Genomic DNA, 20225 nt, shown 5'->3' on the forward strand with positions numbered 1-20225 from the left:
GAGGCGGCTGCGGAGGGGGAGCTGGTAAGGAGCGGGCGGCGGGGAGGAGGACGAAGCCCCAGACACGGGCCTGCCTTAGCCCGGGCCCGGCCCGGGAAACGCTTCCGCCTGCCCGCAGGGCCGGGGCGAAGCCTGGAGCCTCCTCAGGCTCGCCAGGCCGATGGGGCGGTGGCGAGGAGGAGGATGGCTTCGGTCCCTCCCCAGCCCGCGGGGTTCTGGGCTCTGCCTGTATCTCCTTTGCTGGCCGGTGGCACGGTGTTAGCCTGCACAAGGCACCTGAAGGTTCAGCTGTTGTGATGCTGTGCACTGAAGCGCATAAGTCTCTGTGGGTCAAGTCTGAAGTGACTTGCACTGTATCGCACAGCACATTTGGGTTAGAGCAAACGATGCTGGTTTTTGCAACAGTGGAGACACATTTACCATGTGCATTTATTGCAGTCAAACTTTGTTATGATAGTAAAAGGATAAAAAATTTTCTGGATGTGTGTTATAACCAATTATTTAGTAGCAAATGTCATTGATAATGTCTCTATTTCCCAGGGAGATGACAGCCTGTCTGTGATAACCTGTGATACAGAAATGGTGAGTTTTATTAAAGGCCTGCTGTGGATGAATGCCTTAAAAGGCCTCTCAGCATGTTCTTGCACACAGTACATCCACATGATGCATCTTGGTTGAAAAGATGGCCTTCAGAGAGGAGAGCTAACAATGTTATTGCAATGTAGTTTGATTCAAAAACCTCTCCTAATTCCAGATGTAATGCTGGCTTCTAAATTCTCGGTGCTGGGGTCTGCAAATGATGTTTGGCTTCAGTTTGCTGTTCTATCAAGTTACAGGCCTAAGTAATCCTTTTACAGAGTTTTAATGGAATTGAATGAGTCTTTCCTTTAGCTAAATGGTTTTACAGATCAGCATCTACTCTGTAATCATCTTGAATTTGCTGCTACTCGTATTTAATACTGATGGGGAAGGTCTTACTGTTCTGAGCCTGAATAGGCAACTTTTTATCTGTAGCATAAAACTTCAGTAGGCATCACCTTAATTCTGGTGACCTTTGCTGTGGCCAAATCTTCATATACTTAATGATACTATTTTTCTTTTCTACACAGAAGATTTTGTGTTATTAGAACAGATGATCTTCATACAAAATGGGGATTAAAGCTGATTTTGAGACTATATGCTGAAATCTTTGAAGAGTGGAATATTTAAAATATATTAAAAATTCTTTTTCTCTTCCAGAAGTTAGAGAAGAAAATTTTTCACAAGCCTCCAAAGTCACCAAGTAAGTGTTGCAAAATTTTTTCTTCTGTTTCTGTTATTGCAGAACAAGATAGATTTGTGGGAGAAAGGAACTGGAAGATTTACTTGAAACAACATCGTATTCTTCTCTTTAGAATTGTTCACTGGCATGTGCAGAGCACACCTATCTGATTTGTTCTGTAACCTGTGAAGCTGGGCTTTTATAAGGCTAAATATTGAAGTGTATGGGTTAATTGTAATTCTTGATTCTCTGGCATAAACTACTTTCTTCTCATGTTATCCCTTCTAAAGGCAAACATTCTGAATTTCGTTTTGGAGAAATGCTGATGCTTGCTGTGTAGAAAGAATCTAGAATTACTGGAGCTGCCTACTATCGAGTAGATGTCTATGTTTGTAGATTAAGCAGTTCTTTGTTTCATTTGTTTGTTGGTTGTTTTGTTTTCTTTTACATGACCAAACACAATGTTATTATTAGATCTGCGGTTTTAATGTTGGGTTTTGTCCTTTTTTTTTTTTCTGGGGTTTATGTTTCTTACTAAACTTTTCCATTTACCTTCCTTTTTATACTTCCAGTGAGTGCTTCAATGAAGACCTTACCTCAAACTGTTGCTGATTGTTGTTACTTTGTTTTGTTTCTAATAAATTAAATAATGTTGTACTTTTTAGTTTTGCTTTAGGTTGAGGAAGAGGCATGCTCTTCTGGGAGATGTATATCTATCTTTTTTCTTTTCCTGAAATCCCTTTGCTTGCCTAAATGATGGAATTTAAAATTGCTGTTTAATTTCAACTATGATGTTTGTGACTTTGCTTCTTACTGTATGTACTTTTCTTGGTAATTTGAAGACTAACTAGTTAGCCCATATAGTGCACATCTATACTAATAATTTGAAGTGGAATTAGTGTCAGTATTTGAACGTGACCACCATACCTGCAGTAGTAATGTGAGGGGCTCCTCAGCACTTACATCAGACCAATTCTGCTCTTCAATTACTGCAAGAAAATTGGTAGTGGGTTAGTAGCTATTGAGTTACTTCTGTCTGTTTAGCCATACATTTTTTTCTCATTGATAGAACATTTGTGTATACATTTATTGAAAGGTCAATTTAATGTAAGAATTTAGACATGCAAGTGTCTTAAGACTGCCTATCCAAACTGTACATGTAAATATTTCAACATGCATTGAGTCATATTACTGTCACTATGCCTCTTTCTAAGCCTCTTCATTTTTTGGAATTGGATTTTTTTCTTTATCGTGATTTTTTTTTTTTTGGTGAATGTCCAATTGTTCCATATAAGCCAGTATGTAGTATGCTGTTAAATTCTATTTCTATAAGTAATAGGACTGTGTTTGAGAACCTTGAAGCACAAGACAGAATTTTTGTGACCTTGAGCTTTTTAAGGCAATGCTGAGATATTTTCTTTTGTTATAGAGTCTCCATACAAGTCTAGCACACAACTATATCCTAGAAAAACTGCAGTTTGGCGACCTCTGCCACGAACAGCCAGTGCACGCCGCGAGAGTGCAGCTGTAAAAAACCCAAGGCAGATATGGCTGGGATCACTGAAACAAGGTACTAGTATAGAAACTTCATCTGCATATATGGATAAAATTTGGTGTTGTGGACAGCTGAACATGTAAACTCTTAAGAAATAGATTTGTAGTTGATTATAGGCTACATAAGAAGTCATCGCACTATTATATATTTGGGTGGTTGGAATTATCTGATCTTGAGCGTTGGAATTTATAGAGGGAATAATTAACAGCATCTGGAGCTTTCTGTGTTGCATTTGCTCAGAATAAATCCACAAATTTAATTCATAATTATCCCTGATTTTTGCTTTTTTGTTCCATTTTTGTTGGCAGGAATGAGCCATCCTCTGAAATCAGATGTTGACGTGGGGCATATGCGAACTAACGTTTCTAGTAGCACTCCAGAATATTTGAAGGAAGCTCTAGGAATGAAGAAGCCAAAACATTCTCGTTCTTTTAGTAATGGTAAACTATGTAATGGCGTGGTAGATAAAAGTTAATGATCTTTTGTCCATATAAAAACACACATTGCTTAAGATCTTGGCTTTAGTCAAGCAAGAGCCATTTCAGTTTAACCTGTATTAAAATATGTGTCAAAATATGATCCATGAGATACTTTTTGAGATTTCTAAATTGGATAAGACAGGGGTTTCCAAAATTTTTTTTAAGCAATGAATCGCTATTAGCTTTCAGAACTTTTTGCAAATTGCCATGCATTTCCAGCTGAAAACATTGCAAATATAATATAGTTCAATGGGCCAGCTGTAGACAATTTATTATGACTTTGCAAAACATACTTTAGGAACCATTGATAGAAACCATCTGCTTGCCTGAAATTCTATGTAATTGACTCCTTTTACTTCTTCTCTAGAAAGAGTTTTATCATGTGGCTGCAATATTAAAATCAATTGAGTTTTATGAGAAGAGCAAAATTTAAAACTTTTATCCTGCTTTTCTTAAAGGAGAACTGTAAACTTAAAAATCCCGCTTCCATTTAAAGCGACCTGTACTGTTACTGGTAATACACAGTTTCTGGCAGCTTTAAAAGATGATCGACTTTTACAAGTTAGGTATAAATAGAAATGTATTCGAGACATCTTTTGGAAATCTTTTGTAAATAATTGATTTGTTGGGATGAGAAGACTGCAGTCTTCTGTGAAGTGTACATCTTTCTTGAGATGGATACTTTAACGTAGCACCAGAGAGAAGAGAAGTAATTAGGAGAAATTTTCTGTAAAATCTGGCAGAAGTTTTATACAGTAACATTTCCATTTCACCTCTATTTCTAAAATTAATTTCCTTGATGATTTTTCTTCTAAAAAAAAAAAAAAGCCTAGTTTCCAGTTTGCTGTGCTAGATATTTTTCTTTAACTGTAAGTTAGTTAAAAATACCTCTTTCGGATCTGCTTATTTTCATACCTTTTCCTATAGGCTACATTCCTGGAACTCCTGACTACAAAGAAAAAGAAGATATGTATGATGAAATTATAAAACTGAAAAAGGTACAGTCTCTCTGATACTTACATAGAAATTCATAGCATCACTTTAACCACCTGTAGACGTCCAGGCCTTATTGGTTCAGAATACTTTGGTTTCTGCAACCAGGACATACACCAAATTTTTTTTGCATTTGTAATATAAGGCTAAACTAAACTTGTGTCTGTTTAAGGCAATTTCATTGTTCTCATGGTGTGATAGATACTTCTGAGTACTGGATGTGGAAGCGTTGAAGTATACCCAGTCCTGAATGCCAGCCATGGCCCTAGCTGGACGCTGAAAAGGTTCATTGAGCTTGGTTTCTTTGTCCTCACCTTTTTTTTTTTTTTAATCCCCCCCCCCCCACTTTCCTGGCTGTTACCAATCGGGTTTTAACAGTTTGTCGGTTGAGTTTAGTGCAGTGTATGAAAGATGAGGACTGGGCATGTTGAACACTAGGGATACCTATAGACAAGTATCTTGGCTGTTGATCATTTGTGTAAGGCTGCCTTTCTGTTAAACCTTTTCGTCTTATCTTTACCCTGTCATCTTCCTTATCTGTCAGCCCTGCTCCAGTGTGGTAGTCTCTCTGGTTTGTTTTTTTTTCTTCATCCTCACCATTGTAATTGGATTGTTACTGACATCAAAGTGTGTTTCCATGTGAAAACTCAGTATGTTTCTATTTCTGAAATATGCTTACAATTTTTCTGCCTTCTTTTAGACAATACAAGCTCAGAAAAATGAGGGAGATCAAATGAAAACTAAACTCCGTCGACTAGAAGAAGAGAACAATAGAAAGGATAAGCAGATTGAACAACTGTTGGATCCTTTCAGGGTGACTATTTCTTGGAGGGATAAAAGTGGGGCAAAAGAGTGCTGAGTGGTGTGATCGTCTTCTCCTTGTGTCTCTAGATTTCAGGAGTTTGTAGTGTGTTGGTTCCTAGGAATGATGAGCTTGAATATGAGAAGGTGGTTGGTTGAGGTGAAGGGATTTCAGTTTTGTGTATCTCAGCTCACCAGTCCAGCTCAGTTCAAAGGAAAATCATGCCATGCTGTGCAGATAACTTTATTTAGCAAAGATACTTTTAATTTCTGAAGGTGAAATTAAAACGCTGTCTCTTTAGAGGCCCACTTTCTGAATATTTTGCCTGAGAGTAGAATGAAGTTAAACTTTTGTGTGGTGACTGATGCGTGTGGTCCTGAGACCTGAACCAGGAACCAAAAGATGAACCTTACTGTCAGACCCATGAGGCTGAGAAGCATTTAGGGTCATAGTTAGAAGACCTGAATTTCACTGAATTCCTTGTGGCTGTCACTTTCGGGTTGCAGACCTACATCATGGGAGAAGTGTGCTAATATAAAACAATGAACATAGGGACTTCAGAACTTAAGTTGTTGGACTGTGAAATGGCTGTGGAGATAAGTAGGTTAGAAAATTCTGTGGGAAGAGCCAGCAGTAGAATTAAGTAGCAAGGTTGGTCACTTGCTTTATCTGTCTTGTCTTGCAGGGCTCTGAGCTGGCACGAGCTTTGTCAGAAAAGACGACTAATAATGCATGGGTAATAGTTTTTTCATTACCTTTTGCTTTCATTTTTTCCTTTTTATCTCTTGCCAAGCTGAAACACTACCGATTAAAAAAATAAAATTAAGAAAGAAAGAATAAACAATTAGGGAATCATGTAACTGTTGTTTCTATAGTCACATAAGAAACCAGTAACAAAGAACTGGAATTAACATTATTTTAGGGAGTCTTCTTTGTCTTAAGTCTGTCTAGGGAGCATTCTCCCTATTATTTGCTGCTTTGAATTTAGGGAGTAATGGGCAGAGTTGTTTTTATTTGGTGATTGTGTATAAATATTAAGCTGGTTATATTGCCACTGATATAAGTTAGGGATCTGATTTCATTAGTATTCTCTTCATCACAGGGTAGCAGACGTGCGTGTGATTTACTAAGTACTGAAGTATGTAGGAATAAGTATATTTGGTTAGGTACAATTGATAAAGACAGGGCAAGGTTATGGAGAAATAGAACTTCTGTGAAGAGATGGGTTATTGTAGGACTCATGAGCTATTTGTTCTTTCTGTAGGTGGTTAGTGGATTAAAGCAGAAGATTCTCAAGCTAGAACAACAGTGCAAGGAGAAAGACAACGCTATTAAGTATGAGTCTGGGGGGCGTAGAGGCTTGTATTGCATAAGATAATAAAGGGAATTTGAAATTCATGTTATTTTTCATCTGTAGTCTTCAGTTCCTTAAGACGTTTTAATGAACTCTGAGAACATATTAGCAATTATAAACCACTCACCCAGAAACTGTAAACCAACAGGTGTTGCAGTGACTTTGCTGGTCTGACGGGATTATTTTTTGTGTTGTTCTATTTTTCAGCAAGTTCCAGGCAGACGTGAAGACCACTAATTTGGAAGAAATGAGGATAGCTATGGAAACTTACTATGAAGAGGTAGGTCTGACAGGTCCTTCAATGTGCATACAGGAGATGAAGTTGTTGAGTTGTTGAGTCAAAGTATAAATGGAATGTTTTAGATAGGTTTATTGCAGCCTAGCTGCACCTGTCATTGGAATCAGATTTTCATAGATATTCTCATAACTCCAACTATATGTACTGAAAAACCTTTTTTCTTCAGTAAGTTGAGTGTGTTAACCAAAAAGGGGCAATAAAGACACTAATGTACATCCGTAAGTATAGTGTCTAGATGAAAGCAAATGTAACAGTGGCCTGATTTTCAGTGGTGGCATCGTTGCCTCTGCTACTACCCAAAGAGTCTTGTTCTGATTTTCACCTAATAGACAAATTTTCACCTAATAGACAAATATGTTGCATTAGCAATGTCATTTTCCACAGCGAGCTCCTTAATGGAATCTATGTTTCATATTTCACAGGCTCATCGTCTCCAACTCCTGACACAATCTGAGACTATGAGGAAAAAGTATGTTTAATTCCTTTGAGGCAAATGTTTGCCTGTATATGTTTGATATATCACTTGTACTACTTTAACTGAAGGAAAAGAACTACATGGGAACGGTTTATTTTGTCATTTAATTTGCTGGATTTGCTTTTTGGTACTCGTTTGGTGGATTTCACAGCCTTGGCATATGTTTTAGTCATGTTGGTTTTTTTCTTGTAGACAGATCGTTTTGTGGATGTGGAAAAATACTGGAACTGTTTAAAAAATACATGAAATCTTTGAAAATTTCTATCTCTTAACTAAAATCCATCTTCCCCCATAATCACACCTATTCTGACATCACTGGTGATTGAAACAAACTCACTAGATGTTTGGCATTTTACTCTTGAGTCAGTTCTGCATCTTGCTCTAGGGTGTATACTACAAAGAAGGTATTTTGGAGTAAACATTATTTTCCTGTGGTACAGAGGGAGAGATCTGCAGGTCAGGGTAGCTTTTGTGAGATATCCATGAGTGGCACTAGTGAGACACTGTTAGAGAAGCTTGTACTAGTGCTTGTCACTAGTGTGCGGGTGTATTCATGGTGGTGAGGGTAAACAGTCTATAGAGGAAATAAAAATCAAAACACAGAGGGAAAAGACAAAGTGCCAGTAAGACAGCAAATTAAAAGCATCTATGCAAGTGAGTGTTATTCGAGCTGAGAAGACAGTAATAGAGTCTTGTGGGATGGGAAAATTTGTTACCACACCACTTCAAAATATGCTTGCCCTCCTAGTGTTAAGGCAGGCAACTGTCTCAATTTTGGGTGTAATTATTTAGATTGATAGAAACATATGAGAACTCTTTATGGATCATTGTGTGTACTACTTGTGTTTCCCTAATTCACTGTCTCTTGTGGATTGAAAACTGCAATTTGTTTTGTCAATATTTATTTTTTTTTAAAAACATTATCTCTTTTGGCTCAGGCATGCAGTGACTAGCCTCTTGAGGCTGTAAGCCACCACACAAAATTTATTTACAGGTGAAAAAGAGTCATCAGGTCTCTTTCTTGTCCTCATTTATTCATAGCTTCAAAAAACAGTGGTCAGGACAGTCTCTCTCCATTACGTGACTGTCAGTCTCTACTTGAGAGGCTGAGCACTGAAATAATAAATAATGTTGAAGGTCAGGACTCTGCCACATAGAAGGAGTTGTAGGAGAGTGTTTCTTGCATGATGCTTGTCTACGTTATTTCTGGCTGAAGTGAGTGGCATTTATATGTGAAGCTGTAGTATCCAATTGTAGCTAGAAACTAGACAACCTTTCAAGTCCTCAAAATGATCTGCAATTCTTTCATTTAAGTTTTGATGAGCGTAAAATAATGGCACTCAGTGATACGGTTATGTCTTCTATAATTTCTGTCACTTGCTGGTTTTGGTGGTGTGGTGTGTTTTGTTTTTACTTTTTTTTCCTCCTGCCTGGGACAGCTGTATGAATAGTCATCCATGACATCTGGACAGCCTTATTTGTTTGTTTTTATGGCTTCATTTCCTTTTAATTTCCAAAAGGTAGATTAGATTCAGCTTTTCACTCTGATATGCTAATTGTAGACCGTCTCCCCCTTTACCTTGTAATTATTTCAGTGGATGGGGTATAAGATTCCTTCAGGAACTGTTCTGTGATTGGCAGTGACATTTGTCCAAAAGTAGGTCCATCATTTACTTCAGACCTTTGTTTCCAGAATTAAGTTTGTAAGAATTTTCTCATAGCATTAAAAACAAGTACTTCATCTCACTAGAAAACTGGTTTGTGAACAAACTTTACAACTTTGCACATCTAGAAGCTAAGATTTCTTCCCTCTTTTATTAGAAAAATTAAAAGGGCAAAATTACTGTAATGTATTTAAAACAGTTTTAACACATAGCAGACTTTCCCTTTTCCGATGCCTTTTATTCCCATCACATCGATGTTAGCTGTACTCTTCAAATCTGTTTCAAATCTTTCATTGATTTAAATGTATCTTAAATGAAGAAAGAAATTTCCCTTGAGTTTACTTTTCACAGGAATAGTTTCTTTTGCATTAGCGCACCATTCATGGTTTTCTGAAAATACACTTCTGTGTTGGATTTGAGAGTTAATTAGATCTATGTATAGCCCACTTCCCCGCCCCCCCATCTCAATCTGTTTAAGTGAAAGAAAGCAATTCAGAGCACACAGGTTAGCGTTCCATGCTGAACAGGTTTTTTTGGAGGAGTCTCCCAACTGGTTGAAGATAAGTGTTTGTAAATCAGTGGTCCGTAGAATGCCAGTAAAGCATTATAAGGTTGGTTATAAAAACAAATAGAAAACCAAATAAGTAAAACTCATACAAGCACCCTTTTTTATGCGTTAATGAAACAGAGTGCAGGAGGAAGTAAAAGTAATAAACAAACTTTCGAAGTTTGAAAGTATCTTCTTTCTTTGATACAAATTAAAACAATTGTGAAAGTGTTGAGCAGGATGGTCTTTGCATGTTTTTTCCTAAAAGAATAGGTAACTCCTCAAGTAAAAAAAATGTTGAGAAATGCTGTTGAGGGGGAGCTGAGACAGCTGACTTAGCCAGCTGACTTGAATAGTGAGGCTGTTGCACTCTTTTTAGTGCTACTTCTTTGCTCTCTGCTTTTAAGTTAACTTTCTGGTTTTGACCCCATTTCCCAGTACAGAGGGCAGAGATACTCAAAAACAACTAAAAGCACTGAATGCTGCTGTCCTGAGATTATCCTGGAACGTCAAGGAATTGCAGAATGAGAATCGGATGTTGAAAGAAGATCTAGATAATCTACTGAGCGGTTCTCCTCCTTCCAATAAAACTAAAAGTATGTGCTGAAAAGTTGGCGAACATGGGGTAAGGGATTTAGGTACATTTGAAAGATGTGTTTGAGAGCAGGACGCTATAATGGCAGAAATAACGGAGTTATTACAAAGGTGAAAATTCATGAGGGGCAAAGATTGGAATGAGAAATTTCTTACAGGAGTCTTTCTCTGATTTCTGGATATGCTGCTCCAGTCAGACCTGGGTTTCCTGAGAATTCTGGTCTGGAATGACTTGAAGATTTAATGTTTCACTGGAAAACTGTTTTTCAGTTGTTAAATCTGATGAATGTGAACGGTTTCTATTGATTTCTGAGCTAATTGGTGTAGAAGTCAGATATTTTAAGACCATTCTCATTTTTTCATTGCTGCATAGCTAAAGTTGGGGTTCAGAGGTCTTTAGGTGATCTTTCTATATGGACAGAACTTCCAAAAAGCAAAACCAATGTTGACTCACTGATATAGTTTCATATTTAAAGCTTTGTTATTGTGTTTAGATTATAGTGAATGGAGCAGTCAGAGGCTGGTGAAGCGGATTTTGGATCTAGAAAAAGTAAGTGATCGTGATCATGTGGCCATCTTACCTGTCTTCAGGCAGAAAATGCAGCACCACTGGCTTGTGCTTATGCATGTAGTCCTTCAATGTATCAGCCTTGTGCATTCTGGCTCATACATGTAAACTGATGTCTGTACCATGTGCCCTTCCTCCCTTTCTTCTTTTCTCATACTTGTTACATATAGATGCACATTTTAGAACTAACTTCCATTTGGTCTTTTCTCGTGGCCTAAATAAAATCATTTATGCTAAATTTAATTTTCTTCTTTTTTCTTTTGTATTTTTTGTGTAAATTTATCCTGTTTAGAAAGTGTGTGCCATGCAGAACATCAGAGTGTCATCAGCAGATAGTGAGTCATCACAAGTACTTGCTGTATCATCTTCACCTTCTGTAGACCTGGATCATCCAGCTTCTCAACAGGTTGACCATGTTGAGGTATGTCGTCGCCTCCAAGGCCTAATGAAGAAAATGAAGAGTGATGAGAAGGCACTTCAAAACCTCCTACTCAATAAAGAGTAAGTGCGACTCTTGTCTGAGATGTTGTTCTTTTGTAGATGTGAATTATTTAATTATTTCCTATCATGTTATGAAACAAGGTAATAAGTCCTTCACATTTTCATCAAGAAAATGAATTTTGAGAATCCCTTCAGCTTTTATTTCAAAAGCTTCTTCTAGTCCTACTAGCATTTTAAAATCACGTTGCAGAAAAAAAAGTCAGTGAGAAGATGGAAAATGCGAATTTCTGCTTGTTTCTAGCACATTTTTCAAGGCATATTTTTTGCCAACCACACCGAAAAGCCTTTGAAGGGTTATATGTCATTTTACACAGAACTTCTTGCAAGTATTTTGCAGTAAGAATTTGTCTTGTTTTTTCAACGTGTTTTGTCCTCATCTACCACTTTCTCCAGTTAAGCCTGCCTTCTGCCGTATGATGCACTGTGATCTTTTTTTTCCTTTTTTTTTTTTTCCTCCTCAGCAAGCAACTAACTTGCAATTTGTATTGCTTGGACTTGTTTGATGTGTCAGTGCATAAGGGCAGGCAGGTTGGTCTGATCATGAGCAGAGATGTGCACACAACTATGTACTGTTGATAAGATACTGCCTCCTGTGTCAACTCGCCTCTGAGCAAAAATGTATAGTGAGAGCATGTGAAGAGACCTTTTGCTTCTGAACAATGTATGCTTGCATTTTGTTTTATTTAAAAGAAAATTTAAACATTTAGTTACTTTACAAATTTGAGAAACCCTGTTTTGTTTAGAAGCTGAAGACATTCATACTTCAACAAAGTAGTTATTTTTTGTTTAAGTATTGCTTAGATTTCCTTATACCTTTGTAGATTAGATGTCAAGCGGTTAGTGCAGACTAAGACTGAAGTGGAGCTGGAGCTGCAGAAGTGGCAGAATAAGGTGGAAGAAAAGAGTACAGAAGTGCAGACTTTAAGGTATCACATTTTGTATTAGTAGATCCTTTCAGAACCAAAAAAAAAAAATAATCTGTTGAAGTGGTTCAAAATCCACAGGAGTTCATCTGAACTGCAGGAAGCTGGGAATTCATTTAAGCAGAACTGTTTTGGAGGGAGGGAGGAAGTTACTAGGGGAAAAATTCTATAGATTGGTTTTAGAGGAAGTGGAAGACTAAGACGTGTAGTAAAAATAAGAATTAAATCATAGAAAAATGAATAAGATAAATGGAAAAAGAAAGCTTGCCATGTTGGGTTCAGAGGCATTTTTTTCTCTTTCCAAGAAAAAAACTGTGGTATTCTTTCCTTACCTTAGCCTGTGCTTCTAAACCATTGCTAATACGTCATTCCATTTACTTCATGTATTCTATGTAACTATTGATAATAATCCTGTGTAAGAGTGGCAAAAAAAAAGTGTTTTCATTATTGCTTTGTAAGAAAGGACTTTGACAAATATGAAACTCTAGCAGATCTAGATGTATTATTGATAGTATGAAGGATACCATTGTAACCTTGGGGCTTTTTAATTTTAACATACGGCTGTGCTATCACAACTTCAGAATTGATGTTACATATCTGTTACTATGAGAATATGTATCATGTTATCCTAAGAAGTTTCCCACTTTGACCTTAAAAAAAACGCCAAAGCAACCAAATCTTATGAAACAGGTTCAGTATTTTCAAAGTGGGAAGAACAGAAAATTTCTAGCTATAAATATCTTTGCTTTTCCAACCATAGTGAGGAAATCCGGAACCTGACACAGAAAGTAGGGAAACTGATGTCAAAATTGGAGGACGAAAAGAGACAAATGGCAGAAAATAAAATGGAAAATCTTACTAAGGTACAGATGCATGTTTTTGTTTGTGGGTTGAGTTGTTTTTTTTTTCCCCCTTGCATCTAATATATCGCAAATTGAGCTGATAGTCTAAATAGCTGCTAGCTGTGTCTTTTCAGAGAGGCATTAAAACTTGTCGTAGAGATTCTGAATGATGGTTAAAATCCAGCATTTGTTGATAAGTTGTTTCAATAATTACCACTGTAACTTGGTGTTTTTATGGAGCTGTTCTCTTAGTGATTATCTGCCTCACCGTCACTCTTTTCTTATTCAGTGGAATGTTGCAAAAAGCTTACACTTTTAAGTGTTTGGGTTTTTTGCCCTACTTTGAAAAAAAAAAAATAGACATTTGTGGTTTTGCTTCTATCTTCTTATAACATTAGCTAATGTGAACCCATTAGCTAATTTCAGTCCAATTTTGTGGAGGGAGGTCTTGTGGGAGTTGATAGTTAGATAAAGAATAGACACACAGATAAGTGTGCTCACTGGCAGGCTGGCAAAAGACAAAAAACCCTTTTCAATTATTTTTATGCTTGTCAGGTGATCAGTTAGGGCACATGGGCTGTGCAGTCAGAAAATATTCATTACCCTTTCTGTTTGGATGGAAGCAGGGTACTTTTTCATGGGAAGGTTTATAGGATATAGAACATTAATCATCATGAAAACTGAGGGTTTTTTTTAATTCCACTGCTGATGGAAGACCATATTTGAGTAAGAATTAGGGAAGATGTCAGTACAATAAAATAAACCCTTATCTCCTTTGAATTGAGTTTTTTCTAGAGTTGAGATATTCATAACCTCTTCTTTCTGGATTTTCCAATATCTAATAAATATATTTGTGCATCTGTTAATCCTGGACAGTCTTAAACGAGGCTCTGTAATTAGTTGGGGTTTTTCTGTGAAATATGACTGAACTTCATATCTTTGCAATCTTCCATCCCCCTGCCAAATGTTGCTGTAACTGGCCAGGAGACATGAATGGGCACTGACAGACATACTTTCAGATGCAGTGTGGTCATGTTAATCTCATTTTACTGAAAACTATTGGGGATTTTGATCATTTGTACTTAAAAAATAAACAGATGCTGAAATACAGGTAGTGAAAAATATGAAAAATATGAACAAAAATGTCCACTAGCTTAAGAGGGTGCTGGTTTTTGATATATGAGCAATGCTTTAGATTCTTTTTTGTGTGTTATAGGCTGATGGATGCTAGATGACGTTTTGAATACCAAATAACTTGACTCTTTAAATACAGCCAATAAACAGATCCTTTTTTTTCATCTCCGGACTATATATATTCTTGGCCAGTAACCATCCATTTATTGAAATGTTCCCATTATTTGTAATTATCACCAAGTTCCTACCAATTTTTCATTTTAATAGTAGGTTGTCGTTTTTAATATAACATGATCCATTTGCTAAACTTAAGCCTGTAACTCAGCGTTTTTAGGTTATAAATAAATCCTTTTCACAGAATCAAGAGGGTTTTTTCAGAGTCTATAAAATCTCTTGTTCCTCTACTTAAAATTTTACACCAACAAATTAAATTAGTCCTATAAACTTGCGGTTACCTCACTAACAAAAGTTACGACAATTAGTATGGGATAATTAGGGATCAAAAGATCAAAAGGATCAGATGGTGAGAAGTGGAATATGCAACCACACCTGAGAAAAAGTAACTGGAACAAAATCTTGTTGTGTTCTTGGTGTCTTTCTTTTCCTCTAATTAATTTCTTTAAGACAGAAGAGTAGAGTTATGCCAATTTACACAAGTTCTCTGTCTTGTTGGTGTCATATGATGGCCAGCTCATCAGTAAGCTTAAACAGATGATTATGGGGCCACAGTTGCCAGGATGAGACATTAGAGAGCTCCCCAGTTAGTACTAGTCTTTCCTGGAGAAGAATTGCAAAATAGGTATCCTGACATTTGTTCTCAGTCTGTTGATAACACACAAACCATTTCTGATCAACCATTTCTGTTGTGATAGCCAGTTCCTGAATGGAGGAGTCTGGGTGAGCAGGGAAACGAAAGAAGTGCAGCAGTGCTTGAAGCGGCATTGCTGCTGTTGCCTCCTTGGAGTATAACTGAGAAGTTAAATTCCCCTTGCTGAAATCCTCTAAATACAGGATGTTTCTTGAATTGAGTTACATTCAACTAGGACAAAATAATCTAGAGAAAAAGGATTAACCTTCAATTTTGTTCTATGAGCAAATAACATAATGCTGCTTTTTCCACCTATATGACATATGATGTGAGGTGGGTCTTGTAATTGCTTCTTGGGAAACTAAAGACATCTTTCAAAGAAGAAAAAAAAAAAATTTCCCTGAAGTTTGTTGTTCAAGTTTTCAGGGGGAGGCGGGACAGGTGTTTTCTGTGTGTCAATTATTGGGGAAAATCTGGAAGATCTTTGTTAGCTAAAACTTGTATATATTTGTGGCATTAACTTAGACGTTTTTCATTTCAGAAAGAACAAATTGGTCTGGATGAGGTAAGTGTGTTTATGACACCCAACAAAACAGTAAAACAGATTTAATTTGTATCAAAGCACAAACGAATAACCTTTTTATTTTTAAAAAAGTTTTATTCTAATATGAACTGTTGTACCAAGATCATGTTTGTTCTTCAGACTGGCTCACGATCTTCCTTCTGACATCCTGGTTTTGTTTGATATATCTTGTCAAAGTGTTCCCCATTTGGTCTCAAATTTTCTGTGCTTGGTACCTTCTGCAAGATGAACACTTTGGAAAATTTTGAACAAAATCTAACACCAAGAAAGTTTTTCTAAATTCAGTGATTCTAATAATGCTTTCATTTTCACTGACAAGTTTTCAGAAAGATTTGAAGCCTTTGCTAAGGAGAAATGTCTCTGAGTATTATGAAGAAATCGACAAGTTTGTCAAACAAAGTCACTTTTTGATAAATGTTTTGCGCAAAGGTTTGATTAAACTGTTTTTTTTCAAATAGCACAAAGTAGCATCTTACACTTGTTTCTTCCAGAACATTAAAAATCCGACTTTCAGAAATTAGAACAAATTCTAACTATGTCCTGCAAACACATGGTTACATCTAGATGCTTTTTGTTGATTAGAATCCCACAGAATCTCCAAGTAGAGAGGAGAGACTTCTGTTTAGTGTAATCACCACAATGGTCTGCCAGACTTGGCTTGATTTCTTATTGTACCAGAGCATCACAGAGCCTGCTGGGTAGCCAGAATCTAATATGGGAATGGGAGCATGTTGCTCTAATTGTGAAATATAGGCTAGTTTTGGCAGCTAGAACTTAACTGCATTTGATAGGATCAATCATGAACACCTCCCAGACTGAATTTAAACCATGGAGGTGTATGTCTATGGGTTGTCACAGGCTGGGGATTCTCTGGATTGCAGCAGAGTACCTGTGAAGTAATGGGTACATGTGTGTATCCCTTGAACATAAGAAAATGTCAAGACATCAAAGAGTTTGCATTGCACAGGGAAAATGTGCCTCTTCCCTCTGGACTCTTGTTTTAATGTATAACTGCCGTCTTTCAAAGGAGCTAACATCTATTTCTTTCTTTCCATGCTAGGCAGTTGTTATGCTTCAGGCAGCTTTCAAAGGACATTCAGCTCGACAGAAACTGAATAACAGGATGCGTGATGCAGAATCTCACAACAAGGTAATTGTTGGGGCAAATGGGTATCCAGGCATCCCATTATGTTTAGTTTACAGTGTAAAGTACTGTACTTCCAGACTTAATTCTCTGAATCACCTGGTGATGTTTTTTCAATGCACTGGTTGGCAGCACCACAGTAATTCCAGAAAGATATCGAGCTCATTCCCTAGCTTCCCTTTCAATCTTCTTTAGTTCACAGCTTTTCTTAGAAGTAATGCTATAGCTTCTCTGCATTATGGACTTGTAACTAGCTCTCCTCTTTTTTCTGGTTCTCCTATCAGCTAATAACGTACCCTTTACCTCTTTAATTTGGAGTGCTATTGAAAATGGTACTTGTTCTCAAGTGTTCAGTACTGAATCATTGTAGTAGTAGATAAACCTTTGTCACTGAAGTTCAGAAATAAGAATTTGGAAAGCATCTTTGATTGGATGGAAAAGTAAAGGAGTCTTGTGTGTGGCATGCTCAGCCAAAGACTTGTAGTGTCGTCTGTCATGTCAAACTCCCTCCAGACTGCTCAGTTCTGAATATGAAAAAAATTTCCTTACCAATTAAACATTTAGTTTCTGTAAATCATTTGCCAACTTATATGAACATCCTTTGGACCTTTAGCAGGCTAAAGTTAATTTGTAATTCTCTATCCAGGCTGTCCATCTGGTTGCACTTTACATTCACTTTTATTTCAGTAAACTGGCCCAATGTAGTAAGACTGAATGGTTTTGCTTGATACAAGCAGAAGATATATCCATCATGAAGGTTGCCTTCCTGGAAAATAAATGAACTTTCCTTCCAGGTGTCTACTCTTTTGCTAATTGAATACAGATTCCTCAAAGCTTGTATGATGATCAAGCTTGCATTTCCTGCTAATTTAGTCTTATAGAACCTTAAAGACTGCAGACCAAAAGATGGGAATATTTGTTACTTTCACAATCAGGAGTAAGATTGTGAAAGCTTCTGTCAAGCTTCTGTGCAATCTGTAAAAGGTCAGTTTTCTTTAATCTGATTGCTTTGCAGAACTCCTGCATGTCTTCCATGTCAAACTCCTTGAGCTTGTCTTCTGATTGCAAGGAGAAAGATGAGACACTGACATTCATCCAGTCCATTTTCAGGGCTCACTTAGCACGTACAGTACTGCTTGAGGAGAGGTAAGTGAGGGATAGATATTTCTGCAACATGCAGTAGCAAAATTGGTTTTATTACAGGAGAGGGATAAATTTTTTTAATAGAATTTTAATGCGGGTTCCTTGGCAGAGAAGAACAAGGCCATTGTTCCAACAAAGAGAAGGGAGAGCTTGTTCATGAGAAAATTCAAAGGGCATGCAACTAGAAGGGTTTCTTGTTGCAGCAGTAGTCTTCCTGTATCCTGTTGCATGTTCTCTTCCATAGCAATGAGTCAGAGTAATGTAAAATGATTACTCTTTTGATTACTCTCTGGAAAAAACAAAAAAGCAAGAAAAAATTACAGTTGCTATCAAACTGATTACTAGTACACTCAGTGTAAATGAATCTGAAGCCCTGACATGTAAAATTTAAGGGTTATGTGGAGGAAGAACAAGGAAGCTAGAATACCATCTAGTGACTTAGCTCAGGAAGAACACAGTGATTTGCTTACTGCTTAGGTTTATGGTGACTCTGGCTTGAGAAATACTTCCTTTCTCTCCAGGGTTTACTGCTCAAAGAGTTTTTAATATTGGCTGCTATGATTACAAGGCTCCCCTTGACGTAGCTGTCACCTCACTTCAGTGTCTGAGTTCACTTCTGCAGCTGTGATAAGCTTTTGCCTCTTGGAGGCTAGCAACACAAGCAAGTTTTGAGCATACCCTCTGAAGACAGACTGCAATTACTGTCCTGGGCCTAATGCTATGCAGTATGTCTTTTTGCAGGCCCTCTGTGTCCAGTGCACCAACTGAGAAAGCAGATTCTGCAGTTTACATTACGGAGAACAAACTGGCCTCAGCATCACTCCAAAGACCTCCTTTGATCTTCATGTCATCTCTTCCTGGTAATCTCATTTCTCTCTGTGTTCAAAAGTATGTGTGTTTTGAGTGGGTGCACACACAATTTTATAGAGAACATCTGCACATGCATACACATGTGCACATGCAGACTTGTACTCTGTGTGTGTGTCTTCTTTTAATTTGATGACATGTGGTTTATACTGGCAAGTGCAGTCCCTTACTTAGCTTTGACAGTATCAGTACCAGCTTCCTCATAGTGCTTTGCCTTTTTGTCACAACTGTGGTTTGGAAGCTCTCTCTCTCTGGTGTGAGTGGTAATTATTCAAGGAACATGGTGTTCCCCTGTATTGCCTCTGTACTTCCTTTTCAATCCCTCCAGCCCTGTAGCTGTAGTATAGTACTTTCCACTACGTTTTGGGCCTGAAGCCATAGACAAGCTGAGAATGTTTTCACCGTCCTGACTTAGTTTCTGAAGGGGACAGACATCTGGTGAAAACAACCATCCTTGTCAGCCATGTGTATTTAGTCACGTTTTTTTCAGCAGTCTGCAGTTGCTGCAGTAAGGAGAAAAATGAAGTCCTGGATAACCTTGCCAACTAGTACTACTATAACACAAACTGGGAAAATGTTTGTATTTTTTATGGATCTTATGCTATTTGGTTTCCTTCTTGAATTCTTCATTGCTGTTTGTAAGAAGATGAAGTTAAACCCAAAGAGGCTTTTAAGAGGATGTTGGAAGTACTGAGTAGGAAAGGCAAAACAATGCTGCAGATAAGGCAGCCTTAGACATGCAGCTTCAAAGGAGTTAAAAACAAATTGAAAAAGGTTGGTTCTATCCAGAGTGGGATATTTTAGGCTTTTATGGACCAGTTGGAGAAAAAAGAGCAACTTTGAGCAAGATCTGAGAAACATTGACTTGTTTTTTGTCAATGAAAAGCTGACAGTCCCTGCAGACTTGCTCAGAAACGGAGCGTGCTGTAAGCAGCTGAGGCTGTTTCTCTAAGATATGAGATGGGGAATAAGCCAGATTTGCAGGGGTTTTGAATACAGAGGTTACCCTTCGGTGAAGGAAAATCTGTTTAAGAAACTTTGCTGTATTCCATATTCAGAGGCATATTCTACTTTGTGAAGGAGTAGGTAGTACTTGCTTCTGAAGATGTTAGAGTTTTGAGTGATTTTTTCACAGAATCACAGAATGGTCAGGGTTGGAAAGGCCCTCCGGAGATCATCTGGTCTAACCCCCCTGCCAAAGCAGGGTCACCTACAGCAGTTGCACAGGATCGCGTCCAGGAGGGTTTTGAATATCTCCAGAGGAGACGACTCCACAACCTCTCCGGGCAGCCTGTGCCAGGGCTCTTCCACCCTCAAAGTACAGAAGTTGTTCTTCATGTTCAGCTGGAACTTCCTGAGTTTCAGTTTATGCCCGTTGCCCCTTAACCTGTTGCTGAGCACCACTGAAAAGGATCTGGCCCCATCCCCTTTACACCCACCCTTAAGGTGTTTATAAGCATTGATGAAATGCTTAGGTTTTAGTTATGTCTAATGACAGTATCCAGAAAAAAAATGCTGCAGCATCCTATTTTCCTTGAGCTGTACTACAGTAGTCGTTATTGGTATGCTCAGACTAAACCCAGAGTAAATCAGTTGTGAAGTTCCACCGAAAGAGAAAGAATCACTTAAAAAAAAACAACACAAAAAACCCAAAAAAACCCCAAAGAAACAGCAGCTTTGTGCTTCTGAA

At 37.6% G+C, this 20225-nt stretch overlaps 1 protein-coding gene across 1 annotated transcript; it reads left to right on the forward strand.

Annotated features, from left to right (window-relative positions):
- Positions 1-3: 3 nt before the first annotated feature.
- On the forward strand, positions 4-18528 carry IQCE (IQ motif containing E; the record flags this gene model as incomplete). The annotated part of the gene is made up of 20 exons (XM_009707087.1): positions 4-24; positions 541-582; positions 1240-1282; positions 2691-2831; positions 3125-3256; positions 4223-4293; positions 4989-5102; positions 5776-5826; positions 6355-6425; positions 6652-6724; positions 7165-7211; positions 9867-10024; positions 10517-10572; positions 10883-11091; positions 11913-12017; positions 12775-12877; positions 15340-15363; positions 16442-16531; positions 17541-17671; positions 18395-18528. Coding segments are annotated over 20 exons (1816 nt in total), but the record flags the coding sequence as incomplete, so codon positions are not given.
- Positions 18529-20225: the final 1697 nt, after the last annotated feature.

The sequence above is a fragment of the Cariama cristata genome, unplaced genomic scaffold (genome assembly GCF_000690535.1).
Source record: "Cariama cristata isolate BGI_N322 unplaced genomic scaffold, ASM69053v1 scaffold18759, whole genome shotgun sequence".
Classification (NCBI taxonomy): Eukaryota; Metazoa; Chordata; class Aves; order Cariamiformes; family Cariamidae; genus Cariama; species Cariama cristata.